The sequence below is a fragment of the Ascidiella aspersa genome, chromosome 5 (genome assembly GCF_963924565.1).
Source record: "Ascidiella aspersa chromosome 5, kaAscAspe10.2, whole genome shotgun sequence".
Classification (NCBI taxonomy): domain Eukaryota; kingdom Metazoa; phylum Chordata; class Ascidiacea; order Phlebobranchia; family Ascidiidae; genus Ascidiella; species Ascidiella aspersa.
The window spans coordinates 21,258,355-21,282,063 of NC_139451.1; the positions used below are offsets into that span (position 1 = coordinate 21,258,355).

Below are 23,709 nucleotides of genomic sequence, written 5' to 3' on the forward strand. Positions count from 1 at the left end.
CGTCTGACTCGACATTAAACCGACTTTGACTAGGTTGTCCTGCTGTAAGTGTAAAGGATGTCCATAACCCAACGGCTAACCGACAGTAATAGACCTTCCCAAAACGTGTAGACCTACCGACATTTCATAAGTGCTAACCTCAAGAAAATATCTAATACTTTCGCAACCCAAGTAAGTATTCCAGTTTGGTACGAGACGGATTTATTTTCGTGGTTGGGCTGCATCAAACCTGATCACTTTCTTCTTATTTTTGATAATAGCATTTGTTATTCGACTACTACCTTAAAGCTGTGTGTCCAATTTGTCATTAACATAAGACTTTTAGCAACACACAAATTAGGAGGCATAGTGGCAAAAAAATATTTTGCGTTTTTTTTTTTATTTGTCTGCAACCCAACGTCATACTAATTACCTTCACGTTTTACTTTTACCTTACCGTGCAGCTGACTGGAAAACCACTTGGACCCATCGCTGCTTCGGCCGTATCGCGCATAAATTTGTTTCTTTTTATATTTGGTGTATTTTAATTTCAGCGCCAAGGGAAAATAAACATTACTTACTTACACTGGACAATTATTAGATCACAAAAACGCTGCCATGGGTAACATCAAGGTAGGAACATAGCAAAATGCCAAGGAAACCCTATTTTTGATAACTTTTTGTGGATGTGCCCAACGGTTTCACCGTGGCTGGTGAGATTTTAAACCAATAATTTGTTAGTAATAAAATAAATGCTCCTAATAAAAAAAAAAAAAAAAAAAAAAAAAGTCTATACTGTTTTGCTACCATTCGAAGTCATTGTCGTCACTAACGTGCATTAGGGCGAGGAGATATCTTCTTTTTCAAATATTCGGTTTGCATTGCTCCTAATAATTATTAATAAAATCGTCACTAGGAATATCTTCATATTGTTAAAAAGGGGGCAGGGTGCAATCTGCAACTAATTAAACTTCAGCAAGCACACTGCTTGTCAAAAGTGGTTTAGATTAATTCCCGGGGGTTTAAATGGCTTTGACTTAGGACAGCAATAGCAATATGCCCAGTCGTGCATTTGGTCAACGAATGCTATGCTAACTATTTGCCCTTCCTGTATTCTTATTGTAGTATCGGAGTAACCGCATTTTTTACCAAAATTTATATAACAAAATTTCAGTTTTGCCAAGACATTCGAAAACTGCTACAACTGTTTTGCTATTAAAAAAAATTGACAAACGCTCCACTCTCTTGTCCATATTCCTGTCTGGTTTCGCAAAAGAAAAACAGCTTTTCGATTTTTCTTTATTTTCTAGCTGTCGTGACGTCGTCGACCTTGAAACCATACAAAGACACGTATGACGTCACTACAAGGGGCGCGTCATTGCGCGCGGATCAAGTGAGGGGCGATTTAGGGGGGTGACAAAAATGGTACTTACGAACGGTATAGGAGGGTGCGGGGTAGGTGTATAGTGATTGCATAAGACACGGACAAGCCGAAAAAACACGGTGGGGAGACGAATCGTGACAAAGGTTTGCAGAAGTGCAACGCGGGCCGCATTGGAATCGAATAACAAATGACGGGCGATATTATTTTTTCGAATTACTTCTATGTTAGCGTTGTGAGGGCCGCCGGGATAAAAGGGCTGGGAATGGGGAGCACATGCAGGTGTTACAGTGCCTTTAAACCTTATATGTATAAATATATACATTTTTCCAATATATATTTTAAATGAACGCGAGTCTGTAGAAAACCAAACGTATTGGGGTTCTAGCGGTTATTGTTTTTATTTTGGAGTGGTCGAAAAGGGTTCAGAAGCACCAAAGTGAAGTTCTAAAACTAGTTACGGCAGTATAGTTACTGTTACTTCACCGCGTAGTTTTGTCGTGCTTTTATCGAAAAAGAAGTAAGTTGAATAAATCTACGATTAAAATTAACTCAAAGGCCATTCTTTCCTAGTTAAATGCGCGGAATTGAAAAGCACTGCGAGAGGGGGGAATTCCCAGCTAGTTGGCGGCCCAACTGTTAAAAATAACTCCGTAAGCTACTTAAATGGAATTACGACATAATCGCAATCATTCCGACATGATAAAGATGGGAAATTACAAATCATTACGTCATACAATGTACCATGCTGCGTGGTGCTTCTGGTGACGTAATAACAGCGTCGATCGGCGACAACTACTACTTTCGGAATTGCCCTCAAACATTCCTCTAACTCTCCCTAGCTTCAGCGCTCGAACGATATTAGACCCGATGACGTCACGCCCGGAGTTCACCTTCACGTGACCTCCATGGGCCGCGACGAGGCCTTGGCGTTCTTATTGGTGGGCACGGTGACCGCGATCCGCTCTATCGCGTTCTGTCCGGGCGCCACCACTTGCGGGGAATTCCCGATGTCGATCTGCACCGTGTGGTTGACGCCATCGTCGGTGGCGCCGGATGAGCGCTGCGCTTTCTTGGCGCCGCCCTTTTCGGAACCCGGCGGCGCCGTCGGGGTCGACGCCACCACCGCTGACGAGGCCTTGGGCGTCGGCGCCGAACCTGGGATCGGGTAAATGGAACTGCCCAGCTTCTTCAACACGTTTCCGCCGATAGTGATCTTGCCGGTGTTCAAGCTCGATGACGTCACCGGCAGCGAAGTGGCTGACGTCATAAGGTTGGCGAGGTTCAGGCTGATGGTTTTCGCGTTGCTGGCGGTTGAAGACTTTTTGTCGGTGGCGGACGGGAGCATGTGGACGACGGCCGGGCCGCGGGGGGAATTGGGCGCCGAATGGGTGGCCCTGACGCCGACACCCCCTCCCCCGGCGCCGCTGGCCGCTTCGCTCTTAATAAGAACGTTGGCGGGAAGGGCGAAGTTCACGTTCAAGTTCACCGAGCCCCTCTGGGCGCGATGGGCCGACACGAGCTTGCGCTCTACTTGCGACGACGCGTTCTGCTCGGCGCCCTTGCTTACGTCATCAGCAGTGGTGGCCCGGGCGCCCTGCTGCTGGTGGGGGTAGATCACGGTGCCACCCACCACGGAACCGGAGCTGCTGATTTTAATGAGCGCCGGGACGCCGGCACCCTGACTACCAGCGCCTCCGCTTGACGATTTGGCGCCGGCCGACGCGTTCGCGCCGCTCGGTAATACAGTGGTCCTCGGTGGCTGGTGTGACGTCACGGACAGGGTGAGCGCCCTCTGCTGGACGCCGCCGTCGTTGGATGACGTCATTCTGGTGCGCGAGTTGGTGAGCGTGGCGGAGAGGGGCACGATGCCGCCGCAGGTGACGCACTTGTGCTGGTGCGACGCGCTATTGGTTGAGAGGGAGGCCGACTTGGGATGCTTGCTCGAGGCTAGACGACCGCTCGATGTGAGACGTGATACACCTTTTTGGGCGGGAGGGAGGAAGAGTTGTTTTAGTTATGTCTTACGTGGCTCGTACGTTCGAGTAATGTTACTTGGCTCGGCCGTTTGTGATACAGGTGACAGTTTAACATGATTGCTAAATGGTCCTTTAAAAATAGTAATGCTTCAGATTTCGGCTTTCTCTTTGTAATTTTGAAAAGCCTTCTGTAAATTTGGTTACATGGGTATTAAGAGAATATTTAGAAAAGACCAGCATGACAGCTAAGAGAGTTATGTAGACTGGAGGACGGGGTGTTTCACCAATTCGTGATAGTGTTTACATATGGCAGAAACTGTTATGATACATTGTTTATTTCAAAGAACAGGTCGCCCGAAGCCTTCGCTTGGATAAACTTTTTTAAATTTTTATCATGTTATCACAGTAAAACGTCATATGTCGTCGGGTGTCCAGAAGCAAACATGAGTGCACACGTCCTAAAAGTGGCGTGTGAACCAAAACATAAATAACTAGTCATTGAACACTTGCCTACAACAACACGGCTTTCACGCCAGCAGTGGCCAACCAAACGATTAATACGGCCAGGGACGTATGTTAAACGACGCACACTGAATGTGACGTCACAAACGAGTGACAATAGTTACCTATGCTGTTGCGCGGGGACACAGTGGTGGTGTTGGTGGCCACGGTGACCAGGGCCGACATGGCGAAGGCCACCGACGACTTGTCGAGCTCGATCGATCTACTCGTTACCGCCCTCTTGTGTTTTGGCGACGAGAACCTGGCGATTGAAGTAAAATAGAATTGATTTCAGAAATGTTGGGACTGCTTTTGCTATTAAAAAATGTCTACTGGAGTTTGGAGCTTTTTTATAAAGTGGTTTCCGAATCCAATTCGGTGTTGACAACGTTAAGAAAAAAATGGCTGAATGCTATCCAAATTAGAAAATTTACAATCTTTGCCAAATCACAGCAAAAGAAAGGTTGTTCGTTAGGTGTTTTGTTTTCAAAATTTTATATTTCAAATTTGAATTGTTTTTTTTATATAATATCATCGTAGTCATTACGATGCAAGAGCAATACTTAGTAATACATTGCCGTACAAACCCCTATAAATGTCGCTATATACTTTTACGCTGTATTTGATAGGTTTACATTGTTATTTTTAAAGGGATGTGTTTTAACTTAACATTATTTTTGTAATAGAGGATTGAAAAACAAATAAGAGGCTACCATGCATAAAATTTAACAACGCATTAAAGCCGGGTGATTAGGCGACGCTTGGTATATTTTCAAGTTCCACTTAGCCCTTGAAATTGTGGGATGCTCTTGAGAATTTACGTTGGGTTTCGGTCTAGCTACTCGTTCGAAACTAGAAAGGTGGCTTCCAAACGTGAATCATTAGCATAACAGCGCTAGGATTTTATAACAGCACAATCGTAAATATGGTTCTTTTAACGACGACGAATGGCTTAAAAAGATTTCGTAATAAACTGTGTCCCAAATATATTTTCATAATCCTGCGGATAAGTTGAAAGGAGTGATCAGGGGAAGTTTTTTACCTGGAATTTCTTCGTGACGTCGAATGTGACGTGATCTTGGTCTCCTTATGCATGGTTGGATCTGCATCAAACATAAGGCGAAAGTTGAGCAAAAAACTCAACTAATTTCTCGCTAATCCTAATAAATTAAAAAAAAGAAGGGTTTTTACCTGGAAAATCGTTTTGATACAAAGGTGAATTCCAGTGAATAATGGAGTCGCAATCACTTTCATATTCCTCCTCTTTTGGCAGAAGTTTTGGGGCAGGGCTGTTTGAAGGCTGAAAGTGCCTCCAACGATTCTTTTTAATTTCTGCACAAGCACAATTGATTAAGCTAACTTCACAGAAGTAAAAATTTTATTTTCAATAACATCTTAACAAAATACTTGAAGGCTGCAAATAACATCCCAATCACATTGCAACGTTTATAAAAACAAGTCAGAAAAACAACGTATAAGAATAGAAAATCCCAGGTCAATTGTTGTCATTTGCCATTGTCAAGTGTTGGGCCAGAGACTTCTTTGATTCAAAATGCCAATATTTGTCTACAAACAATCAGTAAACCACAAACGTTTCGGAGCTTTAGTTAATCTATGAAAGGAACGCGTGGGTAAAATTACACTTGTATGTAGGAAAGTGATTCAATCATTTTTTAAGCAATGGAAGGCTTCTCGTTACCATATTGAAAGGATCGCAGTGTCACTTTATTTTGGGAATTGCGCATTTTTAACAGGAAGGTTTCTGTTGTTAAAACAAAATTTGCCCGGATAAACGACATTTTATTTTTTTCGTATGTTTCTTTTTCATGTGCAGAAAAGTGGGGATATTTTTAATTCAACCAGAAATGGGCGCAATGGCATTCCTAGATAAAATCGGGATGATTTTGTGATCGTAATCAAGTCTGACGTAAGAAAACAAACGCTATTAGAAAAGTTGCCATGTAAACTAAAACTGTGTCACAGTTTACCACAATTACACTTCATCAGGCAATCAAGTTTTGTAGTTTAACACCTCTAAGGGCAGTGGTTTTATTCCAGGGTTTTCTAATCACTTCGATAGCTTTACGACCCGTTGTATCAAACTCACGAGACAAAGGCGACACATACACTGTGTATATTCAGATAAAAGAGAGTAATAATTCTCCTTTTGAACGAAGATGTTACTATTTTGGGCCCACCATGAGTCATAGGGAGTGGCATATGTCAGAATTGCCAACGCACATATTATACAGTTCACCTGGCACAAAGTTTACCGAAATCTAAAAACATTATTTAAATCAAACAAGCGAATCAAACAAGCGAATAAAACTATGACTAATACCTGACATATTAAAACAGTTTAGGATACATCTAAAGGCAGTAGCTATTATAACGTATGTTGTCTATACAAAATTTGTTTCATGTTTGTAATACCTTGTAAAATGTCTCTTAGATGTTGGTTAGGAGGTTGATGTTCATGTCCCGAACCGAGATCTAGTTTTTGTATATCTCGGTCGTACGGATGTAAGGCTCGGTCAAGGTGTATCCTACCACCCCTGCCCATCCTATGAAATAAAATAACATTAGTTTAGACCAGGTACTACCGTAAATAACATTAGTTAAGACCAGGGTTTCCTAATGATGACAATCGCCGCCCGCCCCTGTTTGTACCGGAGAAGTCTGTGTGAGATGGGGACACAAGCATATAATACGTTATGTCAAATACTTTTGAAAAACATTATCGGAGAAGGGCTCAAGGTATTAAGAAGGGGGCACACAACAACGGCTGAGAACCAAGTGCCAATTTTCATGTTTTGTTGTATAAACTAATCGTAGTTCAAAAGAAAGACAGATATATATTTTAAGCGCCAAATAAGCATTGTCACACGAGTCCTAAAGAATAATATTTAAAAAGTGTAAATCACAGCTAATTTTATTAAATAGACATTCGTGCCAAATCATGTTAAGTACATAAATAAAAAAACTAAGCAGCTTATAAGGTGTTTGCTTCAAAATACAAAAATGTAAACCTACCTTCTCCGCGCAAAACCGACACACTTTTCTGGAACTCTTAGTGTGGTGAGGTTATACCGATGTTTGGGATCAGTCATCCAAGGCCAATCTCCAACCATGTTGTTTTCCTGAGGCTTGAAAAATGTCATTTTATTAGATAAACATTTAGACGATATTATGTATAAAAAATTAACTTTTCTTTTTTAAAAGACCCCTCAGACTCATTAAATCAGTTTTGGCTCTCAGGTAATCAAGGCAAGAAAATCATCACAGGGGTGAAAAGAAAATAGTAACAATCCACTATATACGATACAATTGTATTTTTTATTTGTGGTGCTTAGACAGCATAAACTTACTGAATAATAAACACATCCTGGTTTTCTTCTGAAAGAATCGTAAGAGTCGGAAGGTGCTGCGCTGCCAGGCTAAAACAGATAAAAAACACGAAGACATATTTCATTGGTGTTTCGACATTTATAATATAAAGTTTTTTGCAATAAACTAGGCCATATCTAGCAACCACATCGCTTTAACCTTTGTAAAGTGAAGGTTGACACGATCTAAATACAGATGGTACATGATTACTATATTTACATTCCTGACGGACATTTTTAAGATGGCTCTTAGAAATATAACTTTGCCTATGCATGTTATGTGCATATTTTTTATATACGTAAAGTAAACAAAAACAACGTTTTAAGTAAAAATGCGTATACTACACATGGGATTTGTGATTGACATACTTCATTAAGTTCACTTTTTTATATATACATTGATATATTAAACGTTAAACATAATATTCTTCAAATTGAATAACAAATATCTGTACAAGACAAAACTAACTTGTTCTTTTACGTCGTCATCACTTGAAGAACGGAACTCGTACTGCGTCATGGTGTCAACCACTTCTTGGTACGTCGGGGTGCTCGTCGATTGAGACTTGTTTAACGAACTTGACATTCGGACAGAAGCCAAGGTCTATAAAAAAGAAAATGATGCTGAATAACTTTTTTAGGTGACAACTAAGAAAGTATAATGGAAAAACTAGTCAACATTCGAGTAATCTCAACTTTTTTCATAACTTTTACAATATTACTACAGCATATTGGACAGTGCTAAAGTAACTAATATAAATAACACTAAAAAGTCGATGTTCTTTCAAATTAAGCTATAAATCTTCTAGGGTTATTTTAGATCATAGGTAAGCATATATATTATATACTAATTAAATCTAGAAAATTAAGAACTAATGACATAATTTTTTTAGCAATAAAAAAATACAATGTTTTAAAACCAAAAATTATATTTGCAGAACGTACGGTGGTTGGTTGTTTTTGACGACTGCTGGTTGTCAACTTCGTCAACTTTGTCAAGTTTGCTTGCGGGTGATTGCCAGACACTGCTGAGGAGGACGCCAGTTTATTAAACAAGGCGATTTGTCGCGAGTGTTTCTTTTTCGTCTTTTTAGGCAATGATGAGGAATCGCTGCCAACAACATCAAAAGTCATAAAAATGACTACGGAGATCAAAGCACATTATTGTAACCAGCAATACTATTTTAGGTTATACATTGGAATAAAATACTTTCAAACATGATTAAAACATTAAACCAGGCTGTTTTTTTTTATTCAAATCATTGTAGTAACCATTATATATTTTTTATCTGGAATATAGAGTAATTCTGTACTTTTTGTGTGTGTTTGTTATTTTATATGCAAGCCTTTTTGCAGTTTCTTTGAGTTTGAATTTTTAGCAGAACCAATATTGCCGTTTTTGGTGTTACCTCAGTATTCTGTATTTTAATAAAGTTGTTTCAGATCTTTTTTAACCTTTGTGGTTCTTTTGGATCATTTTCTAAAAGTGACCTACTTTGTATAAGAAAGCTCTTGGTGAACAATTTGCAACTGAAATAAAACAAAAGTCTTACACCGCAAAAACATAATCCCAATAGTGGCAGAGTAATATGCATTAGAGTTTCAACATCAACTGCTTCCTAATTTTACTCTGCCCTTCAAAAAGGGGAGAAATGGCCTTCTGTATGTGTTGTAGTGTTCTATCTAGCTACCCTCTAACATTATTTACGAAGGTGCCAAAATATGCAATATTTTGTGGGCTTTAAAGAACACATCCATAAAACAGCGGATACATACCGCTTGATTTCACCCTTTGAAATGGATGGAACAGTGGAAGTGCTGTTGGGCTTGTGCAGACCAGACATCATTTCACTCTTCCTTCGCTTACGCTTATAACCGGGGACAAAAAACTGGGCGCGTGCCTTCTGGGCTGCCATTTCCTTCTTAACCGAGCGAAGGGTTTTGCCATCCCAGTCCTTCATTTGAAACCTGGAATATAAATAAGTAAATGTCACAACGTTTTTTAATTGTGGCTGTAAGGTTGAAAATTATTAGATGCATTGGTGTTCCTCTAGAGATGTGACAAGATACTAGTTAAACCTAGAAGTTACAAAGTGAGGTCGCTAATCCCCAGCGCAGCTACCCACTCAGCTACGCATTTTGTGTAAAATCGCCACAAAATGTGTTCAGCCGCAAAACTTTTGTCACCCTAACCTAACGGTTTTAAGTATAGCACTTCGTTTTCAGTTATGCAAATAAAAAAAATAGTGTTATTACAGCCGCACATATTTTAGCAGAAATTTTATTACAGTCGTACAATTTTGGGCCGCAAAATTGTCCCCCCACACAATATCCAAAGTTTCCAATCTGAGTTAAACTACAAATAAAAACACCCTCAGAAATGTGTCATTAAAAATTAACCGTTGAGGCTTTAATGGGCAAAATACAACATGTTGTCAAGCTTTACAACATACTCCTGTGTTTTGTTTTTCTAGTTATAAATTGGACCTGGTATAACTAAAAACAAACATAAAACATCAAGAGGGCCAAAAGACTTGGTTGGTAAAGTGTTTACAAACATTGAGGAGTTTCACCTTTTCTCAAAGACCTCCAGCGTTAAATGCAACAACTCTCGCTTGCTTTTCTCCCTTCGTTTTACCAAAGCAAGAACAGTAACTGCGCGACTCAAGTCTCTCCGTAACTTCAGCATTTTTTCGTACGAAGCCTCGTCATTTTTCCGGTTCTGAGTTGCAATTAACAACTGTTGTGTTACAGTGGCCCCATGTTTACTAAGTGTTAAAAAGCGAACTCAAAACTTTCATTCAAAAAATAAACAATTTAAACAAGTAACATGAACGTAAAAATAGAAATAACTCAAATAACCTATTTAAAGCATCCACTGGTAGTTTATAGTTGACAAATGGAAAAACTATATTCAGTAATTCCGAACTTCGATTTTTCAAAAAACTAAAAAAATACTTTAATCACACTTTTAATCTAGTAACATATTAAGTTTATTGGGCACATATATTTGTGTAAAATAGTTTTACACCAAAACAAAAAAAATTACAATTACGTAATTTACCTTTCTTGTTTGCATCTTTTCTGTCCTTCGCCGAAAAGCAACATAACTGTCATTACTGGATGAGCCATCACGCCGTTCCTGCCGAACCTGGAAAATAAATTTTAACAATAAAAATATAGATGAAAAACATTAAAGTTAACATAGTGAAATAATCCCTGTTGAGTATATTCTTCCATAAAAAAAATTCCATTTGCAAATATAGATACTTACTTGAAATAAGAGCGTCCCCTTCTTTTTTGTCCGTTTGTTCAACCAATAGTCGTGTACAGCTTTAATCAGGTCATCATCTTCTTTCAACAATAACTTGGCTTCTTGTAAGGTTACAAGCTGTCAGGTAAAGTATAAAAACTTAGCCAAAGATCCTTGTGAAAAAAGCAAAACTTCACTAAAGTTGATCTACATAGTTTATTGTTGACTTTACTTATGTTAAGCCATTACAGGTTGTTTTAAATTGGGTGCTATAAATCTAAAGAAATATATGGATCAGGCAACTTCCAGGTCACAGCATGACTATCATGAAATTTATGAGATTGCACTTTGATGTGAACTATATCACCAGTGGTTCCCATACTGTGGTACGCATACCACCAGTGGTACGCAAGAGTCTTTCAGGTGGTACGCGACTAACTTCAGCATACTGATAAATTTGCAAAAACTTTCAACTTTTAAAACTTTCAGATTGGGTAATTTGTAATGTCGTTTTTTGTTAAAAATTTAGGAACATGTTTAAACGAAAGTGCAGTCAGGGTCACCTAGTCCTAAAGTACGGGTTTATAGCTATTGAACACAATGGAGAAACTCTTCCACAATGTGTATTTGTATGAAATATGTTATTATGCTTGAACCAAGTGATCAAACTAGTAAATTTCGTCAAAACATCTGGCCTTTATACTCGGTTGTTTAAACGTCTTTGGGAGAATCTTAGTTCCAATTACACCTGTTTTCTCTATTACACGGAGGTGCGCTGGTTCTCACATACATTGCATTAAAACTATTTGCTGTGTTTTGTATAATTTATGGCTTTTATGTCTTCCTGGAATGACATTTGTTAAACTTTAATACAGCTAAATGCTCATTTTCTTATCTATATGCTAAATAGTTATAGTTTGAAATATTGTAGTCGGATGTAGGCCTAATTGGGTGGTACATGAACACTGTACAATAGCTCAAAATGGTACGCAAGAAAAAAAGTTTGGGAATCACTGATATATACTCTTTGGAAATGGTGGGTTGACACAGTTCATCCGAGTTAGCCATAACAGAAGACTGAATATGGCTTGATCAATATATACTCCAAAAATTAAGGTATGGACCTACCTACTGTACTTTTCAGTTTCCCTGAATTATAAAAATATATTTTTGTATTTTTTGCAAAAACTTTTTGAGGAAACTTACTTCAACAGTTTAGCTAAAAAACCTTCCCTTTTTCAATATATTTTTTGTTCTATACCAATAAAAAAATCTACTTCTGTCATAATTTTTTTGTCCTGAAAAATTAAAATATGTTTTATTAAAGTGTTCACTTGATACAAATTCCTATTTAGATATCAGATGACATCAACTCTAATAACGGGCAGCTTCTGAAACTACAACTGCATGATATTGGACATTTATAGTGGAGTAAACTGTTGGCTTTTAATTACCTGATTGCCAGATGATTTTTCCAATCGGTCGAACATTTCTTCAAACTGCAAAGGTGCTATTTCCAGGCCAGTTCTTTTCTTGCTGTCTTTAAGCCACCGTTCATCCTCACTGTCCAAATCGTAGTCGGGCTGTTCTTGTTCCAATATTGAATTCAGTGCTTGTGCTATGGTTCAACAAAAGCATTTTGTGAACTGTGATAGATACTTGCAGTTTGGCCATATTGTAATGTACAAAAGTAGTTTAAAATAAAAATGGACAAAATTTAGCATAAGGTTAGTGTATATCTCAAACACATTAGGCTATACAATAAGGCCTATTACAAAATATCACTTATGCTAAGCTCTATTACTATTTCAAACTATTAGGGTTCCAAATCAAAGCAACTTTTTCAAAATTTATGCTACATGGCTGTTTTTAACACACTGTAGCATATAAATATTTCACAAGCATTGTATATAGTGACATATTGTGATCAATTGTCATTGGCTTTTCATTAGATAAAAGTACAAAATAGTGTTAGCCACCCCTGCACTAGGATCACTCATATCGTGGTTGCTTAATATTAAGACAAAAAATGCTTGGTTTTCACATTATATTGTGACATTTTTAAAGCTTTTCTACAACTTTAAGACTTGATTGAACGAAAACTAAGTTGTACGGATATGTGGTTGCTGAAAACCAACAACTAGTAAAGATAATATAAATATAAAGCAACCTGGCCACCAGGTAGAGAGCCTTACTCCTAACTGACCTTTCCGTTTAAAAATGTATGGTGTCAGGTGAATGTTGGCAAAGTTAAAGGGGCCACAAAGTTTATGATGTGCAAGATCCTGCCATGATTTTTACAAATTTGATTGGGTTTGTGTATATTTTAAGAGCCCTGTACAAGTATATACAACGACAAAATAATAATTTAATGCTTTTACTAAAAAAGATTTTGTGACAAACGTGGAAAATAGGTGGGCCAGTTTCAGGTGCCAAAGTTTTAAACTGCATAATATGCAACATATGTTCCATGCATAGGCGCCGAACTTTCAAAAATCCAGGGCGTTTTTTTAAAATCAGTACAAAATGCTTACTTTTCAGGAATCACTAGCAAAACATAACAGTATTTATTGAAGTGAAACAATGTAATACGTCCGCGATTATTTATTCTCACTACTGAATGGTAAAGTGTTTATACTTGCCGACAAAGTGGTAACATACATAAAAACCTGGCAAGCACGATTTGCTGTGGTCTACCTGTATTATTTTTTAATTGCCAGCAAGATTTTTTACATAGGCTTCATCTTTGCGGAATCATTAAAGTACTTAAACGACAAATTTATTTGTGTTGGCTGCGATTGGAAGCTTGCTTTGGCATTGACCAAACAAGCGTCACCACTTGTTGAAGATTTAGGAATTGTTACGTCACACATCGCCGTGTGTAAATGGAGTTCGGCAACCTTTTTCTAGACTCGTGTCAATGCTAAATCCAAAATGTCTCAGCGGGCCAGTATTAAAATTGCAAAAAAACCTTTGAACTCATTAAGATACTCAAAGTTGTCGAAACTTTGGTTGTTGTAGATTTAGGGTAAGCAGATGCATTAATAAAACTCGCCCAAAGCGCAAAAAATGCATTTACGTTGTTAAAATACCTAAAAGATATACGGGAAACGGCCTCCTGACCAGTTTGTAAAAACGTTGCAGGCTGGATGTTTTACATTGGCGTGTCGTATTATTTTGCGAGTTAAGCAGTTTGTCTATGTGCGAACGGAAACTGTCTCTCGCTGTCAAAATAATATGTCCCGCCAATAAAAAAACATTCAGCCTGTTTCGCACATTATTTTGGTGAACCTAAATTTTGCAATTGGTATGGTGTATTTTTATTAAAATTTTTTTTTTTGAAGTGTAAATTGCACATTATTACAAGTGCGACTTGGTCCAAATCCAGGGCGTTTTGACACCTTGCAAGAAATCCAGGGTGTCGAAAAACGCTCTGCACACCTACGTTTGGTGCCTATGGTTCCGTAGGAAACTGCACTGCTGATAAATCAATCACACATATTTCACTGTCTTGGTTCATTATTTTGCCTGAATTACACACAAGCAGTTCTAAGTTGAAAATCCAGGGAAAATCTGGGATCCCTTCCCCCTTTGGATTTCTGCATACGCCCCAGCAATCTTGTCAACAATACACAAAACATGTTGATGGTGGGTGTGATCTCGGTTGCTGGTAGTTTCTTTCCTCAATGTATATATATATGTGATATTTTAAAACCACTATTTTTAGTGAGCTTTGGTAATGTTATTTGAACAGTGCAAAATCTCTTCTGAATCTAGAGCAGGGTTTCTCAACGTCGTGGTATTGCAAAACCGTGTCACTATTTTTAATTTTTTAGTTAAACTCAAACTTGTAGTGTTAAACCTTCTTTGACCTATTGTAAAGCATTTTTTCTTACATGTTGGTACCTTCTGTTCGCGAGAAGTTTTGCAATAGTTGACCTCAAACTTACAATTCTTTGTCTTTCGCCTAATTGCATTTGTTACGTCACTTATTTTTTTCTAGTTTATTTAGTTTTTTGGAACGCTTAACCAGCATTTTAATTACTTTTGTAAACCGCAAACTAGAATTATAGCAAAACTAGTACAAGCGAGTTGAAAATTTTTTTTCACAAACGTCAAATAACGATATACCATTTTGTCTCATAGAGATAGATTTGTTGTTGTTCCATTGATAAATTTTGTTGTAAAATTAATTGTGTTAAGTGGTCAAAGCAAGCTTAAAAGAACGACGAGTAGTTGAATTGCACATACTTTCAGAGGTTTACTATTGAGAATACGTTTTTACACAAAGCTTAAACAAGGTTTTGTGTTATTAAAAGTCGAAAATTCGCAAATGGTGCGAGAGTTACGTCTCTTTTGGCTTCACATAACTTAGACGAGACGAGACGGCCATAATTATGCGCAAGTGTCTGAACTGCTCGGTGGTGATGTCAAATGCGTCATTACTAGGGATGCTCAAAGTAGAATATCGAATCCTTGGATTCGAATCCAGATGAGATTCGAATCCAATTCTGCCGTTTATTTCGGGTAATTGGAAACGATATAATTTAACGTTTTACCGCCGACCGTCGCGCCTAATTGTACAAACGCGTGTGGTAAGTTGGCCTGTCGCTGCGGCGACCAATTTATAGTGCTTGCTTTAAATGTAACCTGGTAGTGCAGTGTCAGCGTTTTTTGGGCGACCAATTACCGCGTCTCGCGATAACGTTCGTCTAATAATTAAGTGTCAATCAAGCGTTATTGGGCGAGAGGCTAACATGTAATGTCTGGTGTGGAGTTCGCAAATTCCCTAAATGTGTTAAGTTGCAAAAGTAATATTACGTTGCAAAACGTGCTGGCCGCCCACAAAATGCGCTATGGGGTTACTTAAGGTCAACTTTAGGCCAATATTCAGCGAAGTTATGCAGTTATGCACAACGTAATTGTCAAGAATTCGTTATATCAATAGTAACTTTGTATTCTTTGCAGTACATCATTTGACTAGTCAAAAAAGAAGCACTAAGAAGACTCAACAATACTTTCAAAAACAGGACCGAATTGCTTAAGACTTCTGTGTGCAGTGTTGCATTGTACTCACTATTGGCAAAAAGTTTTGGCAACAACCTGGACAGTTTAAATATTACAGTTTACAGAACGGCTTCAGATGACAGTTGTTAAGAATGCTAAACATATGGGAGATTTTTTTATAATGTACACATGTTAGCAAATTGTTTGGGCGATTTATTGCTGTGATTGTGGGCCCTGTAGGGTAGATTAAGATTAATCCCTTCCCCAAACAAAATTGAGGATAAATAATTTAATAAAAATATACTAGGATTCGCTATTCTGGATTCGTTATTCTAGATTCGAAACCTATTATTCTAGAATACCTTGGGATTCTACTTTGAACATCCCTAGTCATTACTACCCTCAAAACTCAAAAATCACCGTTATAAAAAGCATTCTCGAAGAAAGAATGATGCCTGCCACAAATTCTGGCTTTTTATAATCGAGGGGGCCACAAGGATAAAAGCCTTTTGAAGGGGGCCACGAGGCATAAAAGATTAAGAACCACTGGACTAGAACATCTAAATGACTGATTTGACTCAGACAAGAAAGTCTAAAACAGGGTTTGTCAACCGTGGCCCTTATGCCCCTGGGGGCCACGGGCATCACTCTCTAGCTAGGTCGTAGTATTACAAAACCCAACTACCAAAGTGTCATTATTTTTAAATACTTGCCAGTTAATTTATAATTGTACCCGTAGCGTATTATAAGTTTAACGCATTTTTCTGGCACGTCGTTCAATAATTATTACTCAAAATCAGATCCTAAAATTTGAATCCAAATTGCAATAATTAAGTTTTGGTCTCTATCTGAGATTTGTATCCACTATTCAGCAAGAAGGCCTTCGGGCGCTGGTCTAGAATCCTACCTCAACGAACAATATTTGGGTTAGGGTGGGTCAAGTATTATTATTATTCAATAAATATAATAATACTTGACCCACCCTAACCCAAACGCTAACTCACACACTAACCCAAACAATGTGCGTTGATTTAATATCTGTGGTAGGATTCTAGACCAGCGCCGTCCGTCGTAATGTGTGTTTAATCTGGCGGGCAAATAATTTTGATGTGGCGGGCAATAAAAAAAATTAAGAAAATCGTCTTGGTGTATCTTAATTTAAAGTAAAATGACTGATTTGTCAATTACATTTACTTTGATGGGTGTATTTGTTATTAAGGTGAAGAAGCAAAACAAGTGAAAAAACGCAGATACAATTCTGGGCATTTTAGTGGGAAGGGGGGCCACGAGGGTTGAGAGCATATCAAAGGGGGCCACAACGCATATAAGGTTGAGAACCACTGATCTAAGAGTAAGGAATCCAGAATATTGAATCTTAGAATATTTTCATTATGTATGTAACTTTTATTTATGGTAGTGGAATGGGGATTATATAATCATAATATAACCATTAATTATGTAGATTGTGATAAAAACTAATCTTCCTAATGGTTAACAAAAATAGAATAGAGATTATACATGTTGCGAAAACTTTTTGCCCATATTGGGGAATGGAATGAAATACAATGATCTTTCAGCAATTCTACATTTAAAAAACTATTGTTGTGCTTTATTTCTACTTTACTACAAACGGTATTTGTTATGCAGTCAAAGTTGTGCTGCAAAAAATACAAAGTTACTACTGCCAGTGATCCGCTACTATTACTTGACAATTACGCTGCACATTACCTCTCTTAATAGTGGCCTAAAGTTGACGGTGAGTAACCCCTTAGCACATTTTGTCGAAGGCCAGCATGGAATGTTATTTAAAGGTAGGATGGGATGCTTAAATTGCAACCTAATTGCATTGAAGAAATTTACTGCCATTACCTGTTAGTTGCTCGCACAATGCCATTTGACTGACACTCATTCGCCCAAAAACACAGGCACCGCACATACATTTTATAACAAGTATATGTGTGGTCACTGGTCAATCTGACTGAAAGCTATTCTTTGCCAATCCCTTGCCATAAAGCTGGCCACTCCATTTTGTCTACTTCCCAGAATTATTATTAAATTAAAATTTGCACTCGCCAAAGGGGTTGTGACACGCCATCTGCAAATTTTCATCCTACCTACCTAATTGTTTTTCACAACTGGTTTAACCTTCTTTTTTGTTGTATGTCGGTGGGTTCAGGCTACATATGTTGTTCTCACATAGAATTATGTAATAATTGTAGTTTTGGGCATTTAATATAAGTCCAGTAGGTTTGATAAGAACAAGAACAACCATTTTTGCATAGATATAGCGCTCACCAGTCAGGCAAGCAGGGGAAACATTGGCAAACAGCACTCGCTTGGAGCGTACTACACCTACATTGGTGACAGCCAAATGCAATCTCAACCTTACATCTCCTCTCTCTTTTGACAACATAAAGAGTGAAATCCAACATTTTACCATTATTAAATATTTAATACCTTGATTGTGAATGTAATGTTTGGGCATGCGAAAAGACTTTCTGTAGAAATTGTTGTAACATTCTAATGACACCTCTGCCTCTGGAACTGGAATAACCATCACTTTGGTGTCGCCATAGACTTGCTGCACGGAGATAGCTCTTTGTAGATGATGTTCCTGTAAATGGGACAAATAGAACACTAATTAAACCTGGACGCGCTTCAAAAAATCAGCCAATTAGTTGTCCTTGACATTTTCTGAGCATGTGACACTTTGTCAATTACAATTGAAAAACCTTCATTAAATATATTTCGATGTCACCTTGCAAAAAATATCAGGGGAAATGGACAAACTATCTTGTTTGTACTGGAGCAAACTGTTATGGATTTTAGCATCCACCGAATAAAAACAAAGATTAGTTGACAATATTCAAATAATTTGACTTCTTATATACATCAGGGTTTGGATTTTGCACTTTTAGCAGGGTTGTGGGGGTTCGCCCCCCCCCCCCCTTTTTGTAAGTGATATTATCATTTTTTGTTGGTTTTTGTCAGGGTACAACTCACCGCCCGAAGCTTTGTGGGTCACGCGGCTTAAGCTAATGTGAAACCAAAAACAAACGCAAAACGCCGACTCTTGTTTTTGTCGACCAAAAATACGGGATATTTTTCTCTTTCGCCTTTCGTTATTCGTCGTGTTGGTTGATCAGCAAGTGTGCGATCAACAACTAATAACAACAAATCAAGCGGTCTCCACTTTTTTCTCGCTAAAAACGTTGAGTTTGCTGCGTTGATATCAGATGTTGGACGTTGGTGTTAGACAGGGGTCGGCAACCTATGAGCTATGACCCGCTGTAATTTTATGTTTCGCGCGAATTATCTTTCTACGTCCGTCGTCTGGTTTGTTTACGTTTTGATGCTGTCTTTTGAACTAAATCTTCTTTACAGTTGCCCCGTGGAAGGCTGCCAAGTGTGTCGCAGACAAACTGAAAACGTATTCAAAAATATTGGACATACATTTTTAAACATTTTTTTTATTATATATTTTCTACAATTAAAAACTTGCAAGAAATTTCAAAAAAATGCCGGTTTACCAAAAAAAAAAAAAAAATCACGCCTATACACTCGCCAGGTGTGCCCTCACTTTAAAAGCTTAAAAACACTCAACTAGATTAACTATTGAAGTGGCGTTTCTTCAAAGTAGTTTTATTACACTTTTCATTATTAGTATGGATGATGACAAGTGGACTCTAATATTAAACCAAACAAAAGCTTTTTTTTCGCGCTTTGCTCTAACACTTTCCTGTCTCCTTTAATGTAATTAAACACATTTTTAAGAGCAAAATAGATCCGAGGCCCGGCTGATTCACAGTTGTTCTAACATTTCGATAACACAATTATTAGTTAACATTTTGTACAACCCGCAAATATCTTTCTGAGTTTGGTTTAGGCCCGCTAATAGAAAAAAGTTGCCGGCCCCTGGTGTAAGAAGTGCTTGTATTTTAGCTAACTTGGCACACAGCTCGGCGCAGGTGTTGTGCTAATCAAATAACACCTAGGAAAAACGATCTTCGTTTAGTATTGCAGGTGGCGAAAGACGTGCTTATAATTTAGCGTAGTCCCGAACATGGATCTCCAAAAATGAATCACATATATTTCATGGTCTTGTTTGCGTTTTCCCCCTGAAGTTAACAATTGCGCACTAAGCGGTTTCGCAGCTGGCACCTGGCAAGAGTTTCGACGAAGCACGTGTTCGCTTTGCGTCTAAACATTCGCTTTTGCTGGCCGTTAATTGGCTGTTCCTGATGATTTTTTTTTATTATTTATGACGCCATTACAATCGCTATGCTATGATGTCGTATCCATTAAAACGCCCTGGAATTTGACCAAGCCACACTTGTAAATAGTGTGCAATTTTCACAAAAATTATAATGAAGATAAGCCATCCCAGTTGCACAGTTTAGGTTCACCAAAATAATGTGCGAAACTTACAGCGTGGGACAGTTTCCAATCGCACATATATAAAGTGCTTTAACTTATATTGTTTTAGGTATTTTGAAAACGTAATAAAATTTTTTTGCGCTTTGCGCAACCTTAATTAATGCATCTTGGTACCCTGAAACTACAACCATCAAAGTGTTGACAACTTCCAATATATTAATGAATTGGCTTTTTTTTTTATTTTATTAGAGTCGTTTTTGTCAGTTATAATTTAATATGGGCCCATAGAGACATTTTAGGTTTAGCATAGACATGAGTCCAGAAAAAGGTTGTCAAACTCCATTTTACATACTGTTTAATGTGATTTAACAATTCCTAAATCTTAAAGCACGCTGCGACGCTCGGTCATTCAATATGCACAAGCTTGCAACGGACATAAAACAAAAATGTCTTTCACTACTTTAAAGATAACGCAGCGAGGAATGCTATGTAAAAAAAAACTTGCAGTAAATTAAAAAACAATACAGGTAGACGACAAAATTTTTGGATTTTTCAAAAGTTTGGCGCCTATGGCCCTACTCATTCAATATTTCGATGAACAAAAATAGCACGTTTTTGTGTGTACATTTTTTCGCACATTGTGTAAAACACTGTCACGTCCCTTGTAACATTCATGCATTGAAATAAACAAGCTAATTTGTCATTTTAAAACTGTGTAAATAGACCAAAAATAGAAAGGCAGTTTAAATTAATTATTAAAAAAAAATTGGCAGACTGAAATTGACTAACGATGTAGATTGGTAGATAAACGCCAAATGTTTTCGTATGTGGCCATCCAGGCATGTGGTCCAAGGGTTAAAGATGCTTATTCATGTGTTATTGTATGACGTTATAAGGTGTATAGGTGCAAAGATGTTTGTGCAGGACAAAACAAAAGATTTAGTTGCACAGGTCATGGGTGTTGGGTTGAAACCGGCCTGTCAATGTAGATTATAAAGACCTCAAAATCTTTACAAACCACTGCAATTACGCTTGTAATCATATTATTATTATTTTTTTTTCTACTTGCAATTTTATGATACTGGCTTTGTGTACTTCGTTTTGTGTACATCAATTAAGCACACATTTTTGTAATTTGTTTTACCACTTCTACAATGTTGTCAAAATGCAGAAAAGGTATATGAAGTGTGGAATTTTTTAATGATCAAAACAAAAATAACAACAAAAATGTTAGTGGAAATTGTTTAAGCACACTAAGAGACTAAAATTGCTGATTCCGGTTTTATAAACATGTGAATATATTTGATCTTGCTTGGGGCACTTGCTATACTAGCAATCATTGAAAATAGAGTAGTGTTTCCCAACGTGGAAGGTTACGGAGGTGCGAGTCTTTTGTTGATTAAGTGTGGGTGACAAACCCGTGTTAATGGGCGTTTATAAAAAACATTGTTTAAAAATTATACTATGTAAAACACTCTGCAAGCTACAGATTTTCTGTTGTTTTTTGGACCAAGAGCCTTATTTCCTCTTTAAATGTGTTACAAGAATCTGTTGAACCAAAGGGGGCGATAGTACAAAAGGTTGGGAAACTTTAGATGAAGATTTTTGGTACGGAAGCTTGGTTTTGTGTTGCCTAGCTTTTGTGTTGCCTCGAACATTTTTCATTTATTTACTTTTTTTAACATAATTGCATCCCAATACTTTGCGGCCAAACATCTTCGGTGAGGAATGCTTAACAGCGATGTCATTCAACGAGAAATATTTTTAAAAAAGCATTCTCTCATTTAAGTCGCAAAACATTTTACTCAAAAAAAAGTTAGCGTCCAAAAATTATGGAACTGCAATCAGGGTGTAGAACAACATGGTACAGAGGGAGGATGTATATGACTTGCATTAGCTCCCGGATTTAAAGATTGAAACAAAATAGTTTTGCAACATTAAACTGCCATTTTCACTGTCAGGTAAAACAATTTTAAACTTCACATAATTTGTTGTTACATATAACTTTATTATAAAAAATCTTAAAATTATAATTTTCTTTTTTAGTTGTATTCAAAAACCTGCAAAACGTTTTTCTAAAAGGTGAACTTGGTGGTAGGGATTTTAGTATCATAAAAATGTGATATATAATAGGAACTCGGCGCTGGTCTAGAATCCTACCACAACGAAACACCATTTGGGTTAGGGTGCAGGTTAGCGTTTGGGTTGAGGTGGGTCAAGTATTATTATTAAACAAAGAATATAATAATACTTGACCCACCCACACCCGAACGCTAACCCGCACCCAGGTTGGAAAGTTTGGCCTGCGCGGGGGATTTATCCCCCGCGCAGTAGCACTTTCAGCCGCGGTCACAGCCGCGCATTTTATAGAAAATGTGTTCAGCCGCGCAAATCTGACTCGAGCAAACGCGCAAAACTTCAGCCGCGCAAACTTCTGTATGAAACTTAACAAGCACAAAAAAAATTGGCGGGCCGCATACTGAAGTTGCATAACATTTATTAACGCTAGTTTATAAGACGCGTAAAATATAATGCATCATATAGAATCACCTGCGAAACGCTAAAAACGCACAGTTCGGCGATTTGGTCACGCATCAGTGGACAACGGTCACGTGTTTAGTGACGTCAAATTAGGCAATATCGAGTAATATTGCATATTGAATGCTACACTATCCAACTTTTTAAATATTTACCTGCGCACTGCGCCAGCACACCAACCACAAATTGCGCAGTGATTGAAGTATTCTATGAACGCTGTAAGTTTAATATAAATTCGCAATTTACAACTTTCGGTAGCCTGATGGTTTATTTTCAGCCGCGCAAGTTCAAGTCGAAATTTTATTTTCAGCCGCGCATTTTTTCAGCTGCAAAACATCTCCCCCGCGCAATATCCAAAGTTTCCAATCTGGACCCGCACCCTAACTCAAATTTTGTACGTTGATTTTAGAACTGTGGTAGGATTCTAGACCAGCGCCAGGAACTCTTTATGTACTAAAGTAACGTTGTGTAATGTTAAAAACTGGAGTTGTGCAATTTTCGCCAGTTTGCGGCGGTTTTCTATCAAACGCCCCACAAGACTTTAGGCCGATTTCCCGCCGAAGTGAGAGCTAACGTCCGTAACCTCTATCGCCACCCAGCGGATACTACGCGCAATTTTTTTTTAAACAAAGAAAAATAATAAAAAGCGACCCACCGATTCCTCTTCTTTTTCCATCCCCGATGGCATTTGAGGCACCGCCCTGTTAAGAACTGAATAATCCTGCAAATCTGATAATTCCTCTTTCCAATAAATGGGCATAGGCTTCGTGGCGTCCAGCGCCCTAGGCCGAAACGAAAGCTTGCTCATCGTAATCCAACTGGTTAAACTTCCCTCTCAAACGCACTTTTCGGCCTTAAAACTGAGAAAATTGTCCGCCAGTCGCCAAGAGCAGGCCCTGAACTAGGCGTTCGACTTGGAACTGGTGCCTTACATGTGTGCATGTCTGTTTGTGACGCTTTTCAAAATCATGTACCGGTATGTTGTTGCTACGTCCATCACATTCAACTGATCAGCGCACAACTGACCCATAATGCAACGCGAAAAAGGAGACACGAGTCGTTGCGCACTGGCGTCTTGCGCAATTTTCCCACGAAAGAAAAAAGGCAATTCGCGTAAGTTCGCGTTTCATGTTCGCGAACGCTTGAAAACTTTTGTCTAAGAGTTTTATAAAATAAAATAATTCGCTTAACGGACATATTAATGACGGAAACTCAAGTCCTTTGCTTAACGCTACATTATTTAAGGGCACATCTGATGCCCTTAACAATTCCATTTTCATTTTTGATGATAAAAACAAGAAACAACTG

The 23,709-nt window shown here is 38.0% G+C and overlaps 1 protein-coding gene across 1 annotated transcript; it reads right to left on the reverse strand.

The window, feature by feature from the left end:
* Positions 1-1,254: 1,254 nt before the first annotated feature.
* On the reverse strand, positions 1,255-23,484 carry LOC146145368 (enhancer of polycomb homolog 2-like). Its single transcript, XM_083389604.1, has 16 exons — positions 23,057-23,484; positions 17,944-18,100; positions 11,934-12,097; positions 10,501-10,617; positions 10,291-10,377; positions 9,800-9,948; positions 9,003-9,194; positions 8,172-8,337; positions 7,696-7,830; positions 7,209-7,277; positions 6,874-6,986; positions 6,274-6,404; positions 5,032-5,172; positions 4,883-4,943; positions 3,966-4,102; positions 1,255-3,343 (listed from the first exon to the last, which is right to left on the reverse strand). The coding sequence occupies exons 1-16, from the start codon at positions 23,207-23,209 to the stop codon at positions 2,256-2,258; spliced, it is 3,060 nt and encodes a 1,019-aa protein (XP_083245730.1). The 5' UTR covers positions 23,210-23,484; the 3' UTR covers positions 1,255-2,255.
* Between the last annotated feature and the right edge of the window lie 225 nt (positions 23,485-23,709).

What these genes read in the sequence shown, in the direction of transcription:
- LOC146145368 (XM_083389604.1), bottom strand. Translation starts at nt 23,209, where the DNA reads ATGAGCAAGCTTTCGTTTCGGCCTAGGGCGCTGGACGCCACGAAGCCT. An exon ending in TCAAAGGGTGAAATCAAGCG is followed by an intron (nt 8,338 to 9,002) that starts GTATGTATCCGC and finishes TGTTGTTGGCAG; the next exon opens with CGATTCCTCATCATTGCCTA. An exon ending in GTCGGTTTTGCGCGGAGAAG is followed by an intron (nt 6,405 to 6,873) that starts GTAGGTTTACAT and finishes TTTATTTCATAG; the next exon opens with GATGGGCAGGGGTGGTAGGA.